At 47.4% G+C, this 17,547-nt stretch overlaps 1 protein-coding gene across 1 annotated transcript in view; it reads right to left on the reverse strand.

Moving 5' to 3' along the window:
* Positions 1 to 205: 205 nt before the first annotated feature.
* The window catches only part of FucTB (alpha-(1,3)-fucosyltransferase 10), a 41,230-nt gene continuing 23,888 nt past the window's right edge, over positions 206 to 17,547 (reverse strand). The window contains exon 7 of the mRNA XM_055063069.2: positions 206 to 812. Within this exon, the coding sequence (XP_054919044.1) occupies positions 788 to 812 (25 nt within the window). The 3' untranslated portion in view covers positions 206 to 787. The remainder of the gene's footprint in view (positions 813 to 17,547) is intronic.

Below are 17,547 nucleotides of genomic sequence, written 5' to 3' on the forward strand. Positions count from 1 at the left end.
CACTACGAAAGTGGAGACGCACTTGGAACGCTGCATGGAATCTATACTTCAGAAAATGGTCAACCTCCTCGAAGCACGCCTCACGCAGCTCCGCCCGCTCTCTACCCCCCCTTCTCCCCACAGCACAACTAACTGCCATGGAACACCACATCCCAATAGACGCGAGACTAACCCCTCTTATCCATCCCTCTACGCTCCAATATGGCGGGACGGGGTAACAATAACTCCCTTCACATCATAACCTGGAACTGCCGCGGCTTCCGGGGCAAGCAAGCGCCACTGCAGCTTCTACTTCCTACACTTTCCCCAACACCCCAAGTCCTTCTTCTCCAAGAAACCGCCAATTAGGCCACACTCCCCAGTTACAACTCCACACACTCTGACACCACAAACAGACCCAGGGCGTCCACACTTGTGCACCGCACTCTAACACACAAGACACATTACATCACATCAGAGACGCCCTGCGTGCTCACCGAAATTATCCATCATACACATACACTCCCATCCATCTTTATTGCCGATATCTACCACCCCCCATCCCAACCGATGCCCTCGTTGGACTCCCTCCTCTGAGAGTTGTACCGCCTAGCAGGGAAGCACCCCGTACTAATCGGTTGGGATTTCAACAGCCAGCACACTGACTGGGGATATAAAACAACCACATACAGAGGTCGCAGGCTCTGGCTGCTCATGCAGAACCTCCAACTTTCCGTCCACAACAACTTTCAGATGCCTACGCGAATCGGCAACAGTGTCAGCATGGACACTAGTCTGGATCTGGTGATCAGCCGCTCCCTCCGTGATGTGACCTGGACGAGAACACACATTGGGCAGTGATCATTACATGATACAAGTCACTGTCCCATTCAAACCACCCCGCCACGCCTACATGACACACAAACTCATTAACTGGGACGCTCTCCGCACCGCGCAGACTGCCCTCCCTGACAACCCCATCACCGATTGGGTAGACTCTCTTCAGACTGACATCCAACACCATACGCAGCTGATTGAAACCACCACAGACACCCCAACACTAAACACCCGACTCGCCCACCTCTGGGAGGCCTACCACAGCCTCCTAGAAAGGTGGAAACGGGGTAAACATAACAGAACACTAAAGAAACGCTTAGCCGCTTTACAATCCCAAATTCAACTACATTCGGAGGAGCTCTGCCGCTCAAACTGGGGGCAAGTATGCGACGGCATCGCCGGCAAACTGACAACCACAAGGGCGTGGCACCTCCTCCGACACCTCATCGATCCATCGAAAACAAAAAAAACACCACGTCACCCGGCTCATACACACACACATGGACAACCCCGATGCTCTATTGGGTACACTCCGCGACACATACACTTCACCTGGCATACCATCTCCTCTCCCCTCATACACAGGACAGCCGAACCCCGAACTCGACACCGACATAACAGAGGCGGAGGTCAGAGCAGCCCTCATGACTCTCCGCACCAATTCCGCGCCCGGCCCCGACCAGGTCACCAACACAACGCTTCGTAATCTGGACAATCAATCGATTACTCGCATCACGGAGTACTTCAACCAGTGCTGGAAAGAGGGCACCTTCCCCTAATCCCGGCGGCACGCAAAGGTAATCTTCATTCCGAAGCCCAACAAACCACTTACACTCCAAAACCTTCGCCCAATCTCGCTAACCTCGTGTCTCGGAAAGCTTTTCGAGCATGTGGTATCAGCGAGGCTCGCACAGCACATGGCAGACCATGACTTATACCCTCACAGCATGGTGGGATTCCGCCCCCATTTGTCCACACAAGACGCCATGTTGCAAATCACCCATGACATCTTCGATCCGCTCATTCCAAGCCACACCAAGGCAGTCCTGGCTTTGGATTTATCCAAAGCCTTTGATCGCGTCGAACATCACGCGATCATGACTGCACTCTCCCCACTGAATGTGGGCGCACGTACGTACACCTACATTCAAGCATTCCTCACAGCACGCACGGCCGAGCTTCACTTCGGCCCGCTCACCTACCCCACATACTCACTAAAAAGCGTAGGCACCCCGCAAGGCTCCGTCCTCTCACCTTTCTTCTTTAATATCACTCATCCCCCTAGCACGACAATTGGCAACCGTTCCTCACCTGAAACATACTCTCTACGTAGACGACATTACGCTATGGACTACCCATGGCAGTGATGGCGCCATACAGGACACCATCCAAACATTCACCAATCTGACCCAAAACTATGCAGTTAGCGTAGGACTTTCTTGTGCCCCAGAGAAGTCAGAGCTGCTGTGCATTCGTCCCAAGAACCGCAACTTGCCCTGCTCCCCCATCGTCATCGAGCTGGACGGTAGACCGATACCAGAGGTCGAAACCCTCAGGATACTTGGTATGCATATCCAGAGTGATGGGAAGCACACGACTACACTCCGGAGACTCAGGCAGGTAGTAGGGGCGATCTCGCACCTTATCCGCCGGGTCTCGGGCCACCACAGAGGCATGAGGGAGCGTGATCTATGCCGACTTGTTTACTCCTTTGTACTCAGCCGTGTACTCTACTCCACCCCCTATCTCAAGTTCTCTCGCCGTGAAACTGACGCCATGGACGCTCTTATTCGCTGGGCATACAAAGTCGCCCTCCACCTTCCCATAAATACACCTACCGACCGACTCTTACAATTAGGCCTCCACAACACAATCAGGGAACTTGTAGACGCGCACCGCCAAGCACAATACCTTCGTCTCACACAAACCAACACTGACCGGTACATACTGCACTCCCTTGGAATCCGGATACCAGCCAACGATCCGACATTACGCCCCATATCAAAACCATTACACCGCGAACTGCTCATTAAGCCACTCCCCCGTAACATGCACCCCGACCACCACGATAAGCGCCGCAGAGCTTGAGCTACAGCGCTGCACCGGTACTACGGCTCGGAACCGGACGCCGTATGGGTAGACGCAGCCTGCAAGGGTGATGAAGCGGTCGCTGTCGTGGTGGATCACACTCTCTCTCCGATTGGAACGCACACACTCCCCCCAGACACCTCTCCCGAAGCTGCAGAGGAAGCCGCCATTGCCCTAGCTATCATCAGCAAAGAAGCACGGTATGTTTTATCAAACTCCAAAACTGCAATCTTAAATTTCGCACGAGGCCGAGTCCACGTCCCTGCTTTTTGCATACTGGACTCGCCCGTTGCACCCCCGCCCCGTCATGTGGAGCTGATTTGGGTGCCCGCGCACTGCGGGAATCCTGGAAACGAGGCCGCCAACCTCTTAGCCCGAGGTTCTTTAAACCGGGCTTTTGCGGCCTCCGATCCGGGATTCACGAAGGAGCGCGCGCACACTTTCAACGAGCTAACGAATGCCTCCAAGGCGGCGCGTCAGCTGTACCCCGCACCGCACAAATCCCTTGGGCCGATTTACGCTCGAGCCGCCCATCGCCGCAAGCCGCACCGCACGCTTGCGGTCGCGCGAAAAATTGCACGTATCCAGCACTTGTGCACAAATTACCATGTACACTGTGTGCACAGTGTATACCTTACACATTGTAAACCGAAATTTGTGCACAAGTGCTTGATACGTGCAATCTTTCGCGCGACCGCACGCGTGCGGTGCGGCTTGCGGCGATGGGCGGCTCGAGCGTACCCTCGATTACAAACTCACACTCTCCCATCTCCTCTGACTCTTTCTCACTATCACCCACTTTTCCTCACATCAGCCTGTAATCTCTGTCCCGAACCTCGCGCTTCTGCTCTCCACCTCCTTTCTCATTGCCCGGCGGATCCTCCCCCGCGGGGCTTCGAGCACCTGAAGACCTGGGAGCACTGGGAGACCCTGCTGCGCTCTGGAGACCCGGTCGTGCAGACCATGGCTACTGATCGGGCTGCCAGCGTTATGGAGCGAAGCAACATAAACGCTTGAGTGCAGTGGGGTCGTGCGGGGGCCCGGAAGCCTGCGTGCTCCAAACTCCTCAGTCTTACAATAAAGTTTTAGAGCGCAGCTCTTTGGCGTCCGTTCCTGGGTTTCGCGTCGTCGTCGGCGTTGTCGTCGGCCTCGTAACCAGCTCCGCCCCCCTTTCATCCCCCCAGCGCTAGCAGCGACCGACTGATACCGCTGGATGCCGCTGACGCCGCTAGAGAGTCAAGATAACGTGACTGCATAGAACACCGTCGCCGCCATGCAGAAAGAGGAGGAAAGGGTCCCCCCCCCCCTGTTCTTGTGTGGCGGATAGGGTGCTCTTCAGTTGCCGACGCGCCGGTTATTTCACGTAGGCCCCGGCACGTCGACGAATACGTGACCACCTTCCCACGGCTAGACCTGGTTCTTAGCGCTGCGGAAGCGAGGGTATCATATTGTTTGTGTCGGCATCGGCGGCGTTGTCCCTGAAACCAACTCCGCAGCTGGGGTTGACTCACTATCGGCGTCAGCGGCATCAGTCAGTCGCTGCTATCTCTTCCCTCCTCCCTTTATCGTGTTGTCCGCTTGCTGCGCGCGCTTCTGCCCCCATCGTTTGCCGCTGGGTGTACACGCCGCCCCCTCCCCCCTCTTCCTGCGAGTCTCCGGTTGTCAAAGCGCCGGCTCGAACTTAATTCCTTTCTTCGCTCCTCCTCCAATGCAACCCCTGTGCGGTGTTTATGATGACGATGTATCTGTACAGGAAAAACATTGATTCACAGTGGAGGAAAAGTACTAGGAAGCTTACCAGCAAGTATGTGGCCTGTAGGGTGGGCAACACAGCAACAAAGACGGTCAATCGGAAAGTCGGAGAGGCTGAAATAATCTCATGGGTGGCGGCAGTGGAAAGGAAACCTGCCATGAGTAACTACTTAAGAGAAAAAAACGAAGTTAGGAAAGAAACAATTTATGAAAACTCAAAGGGAAGCTCATTACTTTTCGAAGCGAGATCTGGATGCCTTAGGACACGCACCTAAACAGCGAGATATAAGAAGGAAGAAGAAGCGTGTGTTTGCTGCGGTAAAGCTAGGGAAACTGTGGAGCATGTTTTATTAGAATGTGAAGACGTCTACCCAGCGGTCGATTTAGGCACCACTGGCCTCCTTGAAGCCCTTGGGTTCAGCGGGAGCAGTGGAAAAGTAAACATGTCCGCAATAGGCATTAGTAACAGGCGATTGGAGGATTGGTGGACGAAAAGTAGGGAAACGACAAACAAGGGAGACGTACAAAAGCACAGTTAACAATAGGGGTTCAGAAAATTTGGGTGCGGGAGTTCATAGTGTTTATTTTTTTTTATTATTTAACTTAGGTAGGACATTAGGCAGTATAATAGCAAGAGCTTTGTGGCGCAACCCACCGCCCCGTTCCAAAGGGGACGCTCATAACATACATCCATCCATCCTTTTTTTGGATATTGTGGCGAATGGACGTGCTTTTCGGGGCTCCGTGGCGGCGACGAAATCATAGTTTTGTGCATGCTTTCAGCTTGCTTCTGTTTTTCATTTGCTGATTTTTTGCCTTTAAATAGTAATTGGGTGGTTTTCTTTTTCTTTCTTTTTTTTTGTCTCGTATTTCGGGTGCGCGGGTGTGCTTCGTCTACATTTGTTTTGCAGGATGGTTAGAGCGTCCTTTCGTGCAACGTGCTCCAAGTGCAGCCGGTTGGGACGTTGAGTGTTTGTAGTGTTTAAATGTTAGCTTGGAAGTGGCAAGACAAAGAGCTATTAGTGGTTTTACTGTGCGTGTTTTGGTAGGAAAGTGAGAGCGTGGCCGCGTGGTTGAGCGCGCGCGAGAGCGTGTCATACCTTCGGTCTCTGCGGCATTGATTGTTTTTGAAACAGTGGTGAGAGTTGCTTCGTGACATTTTGAGGATTTGGATCCTGTGCATATCGGTCTTTGCTAAAAGGCACGCGCTCTGCATTGATAAATTATTATAGTACTTGCATCAGTAGTAGCATTTTTATAGTATTCTAGTATTTGCAGAAAGCTGTGCAATACATGACGAGAAAGACGGGAAAGCAAGCAGTGCGCGGGGGGTGAAAATGGAGAGGGCATCGAATCAACCGGCACACAATGTGATGTCGATACTAGGCTGCAGAAAATGGAGGCTTTCCAGGAAGAGCTCAAACAGGTGCAATAGCTCAAAAATGAGCTAAAGAGGGAGCGTGATGCACGGAAGGTAGTTGAAAAGAGACTTGTTGCAGCCGAGGAAAGCTGAACAGGGCCGCCATTGGGAACGAGAATGTGCGTGACAATGGAACTCAGACCCCCGGCGCGACAGGCGAGGGAGGGTCAGCGGAATACGTGGAATGGGTGCAACGTCGTGAAGGGTTAACTGGAAAGAGCGGCACCTACCTTGAAGCTGCCACGCGGAAAAAAGCAGGGGCACAGGGGACAATGCCCCTTGTCGAGTCCGAATATCGCGGAAAAGCACAAAGGGAAGCAGGGCGAGGTAGGAGAGAGTGAAAGGGTGATTATCGCTGGCGACTCAAACCTGGCCGGGTGCTCAAAAGCAATTGTGGAGAGGGTGAAAGGCGACAAAAGAGTGGCGGTAGGGACATTTCCAGGGCGGACACTGGGTTCTGTCATGGAGCCAGCAAAAGAAAAGCTCGCGGAAAATGCCCACGTGCGCAACCTTGTCATAGTAGCAGGTGGGCTAAATGACGTCCTAAACAGGAAAGGGCCAGGTCTAGCCCAGCGCTTGGCGAAGGGGGTGGACAACTTGCGCGAGCTATCCTCTCAGGTGCAGATCGTGGTGTGCACGGTACTGGAGGTGCCTGTACGTGACAGTCATGTACAAAGAGCCGTAGTGGCTGCTAATGAGGCACTATGGAAAATGAGCCGAGAGAAAGGCTTCGAGGTTGTCGAAGTAAACAGGGAAGTGAGAAGTTGTGGTGGTTTTAAACGAGACGGGATCCACTTCAATTACAGGCTGGCACGAGAAGTGGGCTGGCGACTTGGTGGTCGCGCTGTAGTTTTTTAGGGGGCCCGCGGCCGCTCAGGAGGTCAGAGTAGATACATTGAATCCCTGCAAAGCCGTGCTGCTCGCTTCATTTTTTCAGATTTTTCTCCATACTCCAGTGTTACATCTTTAAAAATTCGTGCCGAACTGCCTCCGCTATCACTACGACGGAAACACGCCCGCCTATCTCTCTTTCACAAACTTTATCATCATGATCGTTTGCGCGACGACTTCTTTCAGTCACCCCCTGTCATTTTTCCTCGCCGTGATCACCCCTGCAAAGTCAAACGCCCAGCTTGCCACTCGGCCCATTACGCACAATCATTCATCCCCAAAACCATAGCTGACTGGAATAACCTACCATCTGATATTGCCACTGAAGTTAACACCGATCAATTTCATCAAATGCTGTGGAATCATATCAGAACTTGACGTCTCTATGCGTCTTTGGTGTTAGCTATTTTTTTTTCAGGGCTAATTTAATACCTTTGTATCGTATAGTATACCTTTGTACAGTATAGTATAGTATTTTTTGTATAGTATAGTATAGTATCTTGTTTGACATCGTATTGCAGTTTTTTCTTTTTGTGTTATCCTTGAACCCCCGGTGTTTCGATTTTCACACTTCATTCTTATCTTTATTCGAACTTTAATCCACTTCCAATATTGGTGTATGCGTATTTTGTGGTGTTCTTACTATGTTTGCTGAATTGTTTATTTTTACTATTTTTTTTTCGCATATTCTTATTAGTGTGTTTCGTGTGCCCCCCCTATGTAATACCCTCTCCAAGAGGGCCTTTAGGGTATTTGAATAAATAAATTAAGAAGGTCCCCTAGGGGAACATCAGAAGAGCATCGCTGTCGATAACAGAAAAAGGAGGAAAGCAAGAAAAAGAGCTCGCCATGCAATAGCTAGCTACATAAACATGCAGGGTGGCAGAAGAAAGGAAAAGTGGGCAGAGATTGAGGAGCAGTTACATAGAGAACAAATAGGGGTATATGCGGTTACAGAAACGCACCTTAGAGACTCAGAAGAGCCGCCAGTTATTGAGAATTATGTTTGGGAAGGGTGCAACAGAACTAAGTCGGAAAGAAAGGGAAGGGGAGTCGGAGTGCTCATCCATCAGGGAGCCAAATGGAAAAGAGTAAATTCACAATGTCAAGAGCATCTTTGGTTATCAGGTACAATGAGTGGGAAAGAAACTTGGCTGGGCGTTACGTATTTGTGGACCGGAAAAAATTGCACAGAGAAGAATAAAAAGTTAGTGGAATGCATAAGCGCTGATATTAAGGCTTTCGGGAATTGTGCTGAAATTGTCCTATTAGGTGACATGAATACCCACATACAGGATTTAGATGGCTATACCAACAATAACGGGAAGTCAATGCTAGACCTTTGTGAGCAACATAACCTCGTAATCGGGCATACAGGGCCGAAGTGTGAAGGTCAGATCACGTGGGAAGGGGGAACCGGCAATCGACCGTTGATTACTGTCTGATTACAGAAGGAATTCATGATAAGTTGTGAGAAATGGTCATCGATGAGGAAGGGTTTAGCAGCATAGGGAGTGACCATACACGCATCATTTTGAAAATGGGATATGTAGTTGGGAAAGAGAGCATCATTACATTACATCATCAGCCTGGTTATGCCCACTGCAGGGCAAAGGCCTCTCCCATACTTCTCCAACTACCCCGGTCATGTACTAATTGTGGCCATGTTGTCCCTGCAAACTTCTTAATCTCATCCGCCCACCTAACTTTCTGCCGCCCTCTGCTGCGCTTTCCTTCCCTTGGAATCCATTCCGAAACTCTTAATGACCATCGGTTATCTTTCCTCCTCATTACGTGTCCTGCCCATCCCCATTTCTTTTTCTTGATTTCAACTAAGATACCATTAACTCGCGTTTCTTCCCTCACCCAATCTGCTCTTTTCTTATCCCTTAACGTTACACCTATCATTCTTCTTTCCATAGCTCGTTGCGTCGTCCTCAATTTAAGTAGAACCCTTTTCGTAAGCCTCCAGGTTTCTGCCCCGTACGTGAGTACTGGTAAGACACAGCTGTTATAAACTTTTCTTTTGAGGGATAATGGCAACCTGCAGTTCATGATCTGGGAATGCCTGCCAAACGCACCCCAGCCCATTCTTATTCTGATTATTTCAGTCTCATGATCCGGATCCGCAGTCACTACCTGTCCTAAGTATATGTATTCCCTTACCACTTCCAGTGCCTCACTACCTATTGTAAACTGCTGTTCCCTTCCGAGACTGTTAAACATTACTTTAGTTTTCTGCAGATTAATTTTTAGACCCACCCTTCGGCTTTGCCTCTCTAGGTCAGTGAGCATGCATTGCAGTTTGTCCCCTGAGTTACTAAGCAAGGCAATATCATCAGCGAATCGCAAGTTACTAAGGTATTCTCCATTAACTTTTATCCCCAATTCTTCCCAATCCAGGTCTCTGAATACCTCCTGTAAACACGCTGTGAATAGCATCGGAGAGATCGTATCTCCCTGCCTGACGCCGTTCTTTATTGGGATTTTGTTGCTTTCTTTATGGAGGACTACGGTGGCTGTGGAGCCGCTATAGATATCTTTCAGTATTTTTACATACGGCTCGTCTACACCCTGATTCCGCAATGCCTCCATGACTGCTGAGGTTTAGACTGAATCAAACGCTTTCTCGTAATCAATGAAAGCTATATATAAAGGTTGGTTATATTCCGCACATTTTTCTATCACCTGATTGATAGTGTGAAGATAGTCTATTGTTGAGTAGCCTTTACGGAATCCTGCCTGCTCCTTTGGTTGACGGAAGTCTAAGGTGTTCCTGATTCTATTTGCAATTACCTTAGTAAATACTTTGTAGGCAACAGACAGTAAACTGATCGGTCTATAATTTTTCAAGTCTTTGGCGTCCCCTTTCTTATGGATTAGGATTATGTTAGCGTTTTTCCAAGATTCCGGTTACGCTCGAAGTCATGAGGCATTGCGTATACAGGGTGGCCAGTTTACCAGGGTATACAGGGCGGCCCTGTATACAGGGTGGCCAGTATACAGGGTGCTCACCGGGATCAGGCCACACTCCAGGCCTGTTTATGCAATTTTATCAACACGCGGATTTTTTTTAATCCGGTGGAAAATTGCGCGGCACCGGGATTCCGGGATTCGAACCACGGACCTCTTGCACGCGAGGCGGCTGTTCTACCTCTATGCCACCGCTGCACCTAAGGAGGCAAGATGGCTGCAAGAGAGCAAGGAAAGCAAAATGGCTAGTCCAAATTTGAACGCTCAACAAATAGCAAATATAGTCACTAGTGTTGAGGAAGAACTTGGCAAATGGCCAAGTAAAGAGTGGGAATATGGTGAGCTTCGAAGTGTAATAACGACAGAAATACGGAAAGAGAAACAACATGTTCGTTGGATAGGAAAAAAGAAACCGAAAAGCTGGTGGAACAAGGAGATACGAGAAGCGATCGCCGAACGACAGAAAGCATCTCGAGTGCACAGGCAGCCAAAAAGACGCAGTTGCCGCAGGATGAAGTAACCAGTAAATGGGAAATACACCGGGAGAAAAAGTCTATGGTTCAAATACTGGTGCAAGCAAAATTAAAAGGTGAAAGTGAACGCTGGTTGTCAGAAATACGTCAGAAAAAGAAGGCCGCACCTAGAATATTTTGGAACCACATAAAATTATTAGGCAGGAAGTCAACAACAATACAACAACATATCCTAGACGAAGGTGAAAACAGACTGGAAGGAGAAGCGGCAATAAATTACATCCGAAAAGTAACAGCGGAATCTTTCAAAGGCAATGACGAGGTTGTATTTGAAGAAAAAAAAGAGCATGAAAGAGACCCAAGTGGCAAAGGAGCTGGTGCTGACAAATTTAAACTGGACGAAAGCGGAAGAGAAAATTCCTAAGCGCACAGCCACAGGGCTAGACGAGGTTCCCCTTAGGCTGATAAATGAGCTAGGACCAAAAAGTAAGGAAGCTCTGGTGAAAGCAGTGGAAAAACCTTTAAAATATAGACGAATACCAGACAGTTGGCGACAAAGTAGAATTAATTTAATTTATAACAGTAAGGGGGAGAAACATAGAATTCACTCGTTAAAAAAAAAATTAAATTATGGGGCTTTACGTGCCAAAACCACTTTCTGATTATGAGGCACGCCGTAGTGGAGGACTCCGGAAATTTCGACCACCTGGGGTTCTTTAACGTGCACCTAAATCTAAGTACACGGGTGTTTTCGCATCTCGCCCCCCTCGAAATGCGGCCGCCGTGGCCGGGAGCAACCACGGCGGGTGTGCCGTAGAATTCACTCGTATAGACTGTTGACCATTACATTGGTAATATACAGGCTAGCAATGCAGGCAATCAAATTGAAGCTGCAAGCATGGGTAAAGAATAATGGCATTTTGGGAGAACTTCAGAATGGCTTCAGAATAGGTAGGCGTTTGGATGATAACTTATTTGTTCTTACTCAGTGTATTGAAATATCAAGAGTAGAAAGTAGACCATTATATGTGGCCTTTTTAGACATTACAGGAGCCTACGACAACGTAGACCGCAACATTTTGTGGGATATTCTGGAAGGGGAAGGCTTAGATGATGATTGTCTGCAGATTTTGAGAGAGATTTACCTAGAAAATAGCGTTTGCGTTGAATGGTAAGGGATGAAGAGCGAGGAGAAAGTTCATATCAACAAGGGACTGAGGCAGGGTAGCCTTTTATCCTCGCTGCTGTTTATGATGTACATGGTGAGGATGGAGAGGGCGCTAGAAGGAAGTAATATCGGGTTTAATCTCGCATACAAACAGGCGGGTACAGTAGTAGAACAGCAACTCCCAGGTTTATTTTATGCGGACGACATTGTGTTGCTAGCAAACAAGCAAAGTGATTTGCAACGTCTGGCTAATATCTGTGGACAGGAAGGCAACAATTTAGGTTTCAAATTTAGTGTTAGAAAATCAGGTGTTATGGTATTCAATGAAAACAGTGGACAGACAGTGGAGATACAGGGCCAGGAAATACCTCGGGTAACAGAATATAAATACCTTGGTATATGGATAAACGAAGGCAATAGATATATGGAAACAGGGAAAAAACAATAACAGTGAAGGGGAAGAGATATTCAGCCATAATGAAGCACAGAGCGCTATGGGGATACAATAGGTACAAGGTCCTCCGAGGTATGTGGAAAGGTGTAATGGTTCCAGGACTTACTTTTGGAAATGCGGTTGTTTGCTTTAAATCAGGGGTACAACCAGGACTCGACGGGAACCAAAGGTCAGTGGGTTGCCTCGCATTGGGCGCTCACGGGAAGACTACAAATGAAGCTGTGCAGGGTGATATGGGCTGGACTGGTATAGAAGTGAGGGAAGCTTGCAGTAAAATTGAGTATGAAGAACGGCTGAGGAATATGGAAGAAAGTAAATAGGCTGGGAGAGTGTTCGGGTATCTGTACAGGAAAAGCATTGATTCACAGTGGAGGAAAAGAACTAGGAAGCTTACCAGAAAGTATGTGACCTGTAGGGTGGGCAACACAGCAACAAAGACGGTCAAGCGGAAAGTCAGAGAGGCTGAAATAATCTCATGCGTGGCGGCAATGGAAAAGAAACCTGCCATGAGTAACTACTTAAGAGGAAAAAACGAAGTCAGGAAAGAAACCATTTATGATAACTCAAAGGGAAGCTCATTGCTTTTCGATGCGAGATCGGGATGCCTTAGAACACGCACCTATAAAGCGAGATATAAGAAGGAAGAAGAAGCATGTGCTTGCTGCGGTAAAGCTTAAAAAAATTAAATTAAATTATGGGGTTTTACGTGCCAAAACCACTTTCTGATTATGAGGCACACCGTAGTGGGGGACTCCGGAAATTTCGACCACCTGGGGTTCTTGAACGTGCACCTAAATCTAAGTACACGGGTGTTTTCGCATTTCGCCCCCATCGAAATGCGGCCGCCGTGGCCGGGATTCGATCCCGCGACCTTGTGCTCAGCGGCCTAACACCATGTCCACTGAGCAACCACGGCGGGTTGCGGTAAAGCTAGGGAAAGTATGGAGCATTGGAATGTGAAGACGTCTTACCCAGCGGTCGATTTAGGCACCACTGGTCTCCTTGACGCCCTTGGGTTCAGCGGGAGCAGTGGTAAAGTAAACATGTCCGCAATAGGCATTAGTAAGAGGCGATTGGAGGATTGGTGGAAGTCAAGTAGGGGTCACACTCTATAATGTTCGGCTGGATTTGCAATAGGCTTTACAATTTTTTTAGGAGATACATATTTGATTTGCTGTGCATTTTACTAACCCCTCGCTGTTTTATTTTTGATTAATATATACACTACTCCTTACTATACAAACTGGATTAAGTTGGTTTTTTAAAATTATATTTATCATGCTTACACAGCAAATCAAATATCTTCAAAAAAAAGATGTAAAGCCTATTGCAAATCCAGCCGAACATATTAAAATACGAATAAAAAGATATACACACAGAGCATACAGAAGCAAATATTTTCGAATATGAGCTATTTCTATCAACTGATAGCAAGGTCATTGGTATGAGGCCCGAACTGTGTCACAAGTGAGATTCTCTCTCAGCAGCTTGAGAGTCAACCTCAACTGTCCTGACATACTCTCAGCCTGCGCACAACGCCTCAGTGTTTCGTTTCACTACTTTAAAGAGTATTTTGGTTTGGATCAGGGTCACCTACATCTCGACGTCAGCCAACACTCTTTTTTGAGCTCAAGCTCCTTCAAAGAAGCGGTGGCACATTTTCTTTCCCGTTCATTTCTCAATGCGTCGGTACTTTCTGTTCTCGTCCTCCTTCCGCAGCGCGTTCACCCGATGGACTATTTGAAGCATCCTCTTGGTCAGCTGTACAGTCAACATCCGATTTTTCGGACTCCCTAGGGGCAGCGAAAACGTCTGAAAATTGGGCAGTTTAACTAATTAAATTATTTATTATTAAATTAATTATTAATAATTAAATTACAAACTAATAGAAAAACAATAGAGAAAATACTGGATGCTTCTTCATTTTGCTGCTAACATGTTAGTTTCATTTAAATAGAAGGCTTTGCTTTTCTTTAACTTGGTGCATGATGGCCAGGACACAAGGTATATATAAAGAAACAGTCGCGTAAGGTGTTGAAATTTGCTTTAGTAAGTGCTATATAATGCCCACCAAATGTGTACTAACCCAAGAAGGGTGACGAAGGTAGCCCGCTGAGCAAGAACACCTCCGCTATCTAGAATGTGGCGCTGAATGTCAACGTTTGCATTCAGCTATTTGCTTACATTGAGAATAATCTTTGATGGTTTTTGTTCTCTTTCTTTTCTTCAATGCGGAGGTAAACATACCTATGGTATGTGAAAGATAGCAAGCAGTCTAACATGAATGTCAAGCAATTTAATACATGGCTATAATAAGCATACACAAAAGGTATTGGGAGTGGTACCACGATGCATCAACCCCTGCACTTCCCCTTTCCCAGACTTTTTTAAAAATCCTGGTAAAATATATAAGCACATTGTTGGTGGAGACGAAAAAAAGCTCACAGTAACTGAATTATTGTACTTATTCTTTTCCCATCATAAATGAAAAATTACAAGTTAGTGATAATGAACACGTTTGAGAATTTTGTTGTGAATACCTGTAAAATTTGTAGGACAATAACGCAAGCCTATATGTAGTAGTACATGTACAGGAATTACAAGCTGCAGATATATATAAGTTTGCATGCCGGTTGGCAGCCAACGAGTGTGTTTGCATCCATGCGCAGTGGTGGCCTATTGCTCATCATTTAGAACTGTGGTGAATTTTGGTCTTTATGACGATGGCACGCTGGATGCTGTGGTCAATCACTGTCTTGCTTTTGCAATTGGCATGCAGGCTTCATTCTTCTGAAGCAAGATTGAGAACGCTGCAATCTAGACGTGCAGTGACGCCAATACTTCTATTTTACGGGCTTTCTCTCGGAGCTCAGAAAAAAGGACTACATAAAGGATAACGTCATAGCCATAAATTTACTAGGTGCTTCTTGGTGCACTCTACAACTTTCCAAATACAACTTATGCCCTAAAAAATTTTAAATATGGTATAATTAAATGTAACTAATTAGCTAACTAGCCACACTTTAAAAAAATTCCAAGGACACTTAGGCACTTATGAGTTGTGAGTGCGAAAGCATTAATGTCCAATTGAATGCGGTCCTTCGAGTTTTCTGTGGGGCATGTTATCGAGTTGTGCGATTAAATTGGTGCGGTTTAGTATTATTATTTTTTTAGAGTTTCTACGGTCACATGTTGGCTGTACACTGGGATCATTTGGACATTATTGCTGAGAAATCAAGGACAGTGCATGCCACCAATATCCTGCGTGATGAGAGACTGAGGAAGCAGCAGCGGCCACAAAGGCCGGCAGGCGTGCACTGCAGCCAAGTCCAGTGGGGGTGAACGAGAGAGGTACGTACGCCAGCTTTTGAGAGCCAGACGGCGGCGCCCACATGCGTGGGTCATGCGACAGCCTCGCCGACAACAACCTATCTTGCCCCGCGGCGACGCGATGCCGTATCTGCTCCATTGAGGTGTGCTAGTGACATGGCGTTGCAACGACGCCCTCTTTCCTCATGCATGCAACACCTGGCGCCTACTGCAGTAGCAAGAGTTCTGATTTGTCCGCTCTGCTCCGTCAAGGCGCACTCGTGACATGACGTTGGAGCTAGTGGTAATTTAGGTGCTGTTTCGCTGCTACAGACTCCGGCTTTTTCACTCAATGGGCCATGTGACACTTGCACATCAAAATAACCCAAGTAACCCAAGACTACAAACAAAATGCCATAGGTCTCACGTGGCATCATGACAACATGTCTGCGGTGGGCCCAACAGCACCAACGTGCTTCGATTTTCCATATCATTGCTATTGCAATAAAACAAAGTGTCCAATGGTAGGATCGAATTTCGGACTCTCAGACCATCAGCCCAATGCTCTAACCATGAGGCCACAACTGCACGCGCACATATCTTGTGCCAATGCAACTAGCTGAGACTATATGCACATGGTGCATGGCACATAAACCGAGCGAGAGCACGTGCATGGGGCAGTCTCTATTCAGCCACAGACTCGGGAATGATATGTGTGAGTTAAAGCCTCTCCATATGCATTTCTACTGACCAGTGGTGTAGGCAAGTGAATGGAGGAGCTTTATTCAACATGTTACCACTGTCTTTAGTGTGTGGCACCACTCCGGGGGCGACAATGAGGGGAAAGTTGGCCAAGCACAAGGAGAGAACATGCCTGGTGCCCAGCTGTGATGATCACTATCTTAGCCATTCCTGGGCCATCACCACCATGCCCATAGCCAGGCTGGCCCCCACTATAAAAATGGCAGCCTATCACTAATTAGCCACACAACCCCAAGTATGCATATCATGGAGATGTACCTACTGCACTGGACCTCTCCACCGATTCTTCAAATTTAAAAAGAGCACTGGCCTCTCTCTGACCAAACACTGCACCAGGACTTATCTAATCCTCCACCAACATTGTTACCATTACCAGGGCACACTCATTCAGCGACACAAGCTGTGGGAGTGCAACACACTACAGCTATCACTACCACCCTAGACCAACTCATCTTACTTCCCAATGCTGACAAGATTCAGCAAAATAGATCAGAGATACATGTGCATGCTGTAAGCATTCTGTAAGCATGTGATTGAGGCCAGACACAGCCAAACACCATGGGGCCAGCAGCATAGTGAAAAGTGAGCGAGGCTTGTACCAAATTTAGTTCCCATTCTTGCCTAGCAATCATCTGACCCTGCCCCTCTTGTTTCAACACACAGTGTTGAAATATACTATATTATATATATTCATATTATAGATAGCTCTACAGTTGGCATGAAAGTTGCATTTTGTCTTCTCATTTTTACTGGAATCACAAAATGGTCTCACTCAATTGAAACATTGCTGAAACAAAGCAGCTCAACCTGCAGAGCCACCTCGCAGCTGCTACCTGCACTGTTTTATTTAGCTGCTGTCAGGTCACAAAATCAGCCCACATTTCTGCAGTGCACTGGTTACATTAAAATTTTTTTAGTGGCACCAGCATCGAGTGACACTTTCATTTTTTGCGCAGTACTTCCAGTTCACTTCCCGAGATGACCGGGGATAAAATTCAAAATAAACCAGTACAAAATTCATGGGTTTCATTATAGATACGATATCGGAGCTTAAGGTTATTTAAAAGTTGAGTTACCGAAGTGTCTGGAATAATCATAATTAATTAGAAATCACTGATTACCACTCACTAAAGCACAGAGTCATAGACTATAGAGACCCACCACATGAGCACGAGTTTGGCAAAATTCCTGGAAACCCGGAAGTAGAAAGCGGTAGTATTGATGTCACTAATGATGTCACACATAAGAGGGTGGCATGATATTTAACCGGCTAATTAATGCATAACAGTCGCCTGGCATAGATTGAATATGTGCCTAGCAGAACGGATGTGACATCACTCCCTCCTCTCTCGCTTCTGCACTCCTGGTGCGCACCTGCTCACTCGCTTGCTTGCAATAGCTGCACGCACGCTCGTTACATGCTCTGACATCAGCGTTGGAG

This window comes from Dermacentor andersoni, chromosome 1 (assembly GCF_023375885.2).
Source record: "Dermacentor andersoni chromosome 1, qqDerAnde1_hic_scaffold, whole genome shotgun sequence".
Classification (NCBI taxonomy): Eukaryota; Metazoa; Arthropoda; class Arachnida; order Ixodida; family Ixodidae; genus Dermacentor; species Dermacentor andersoni.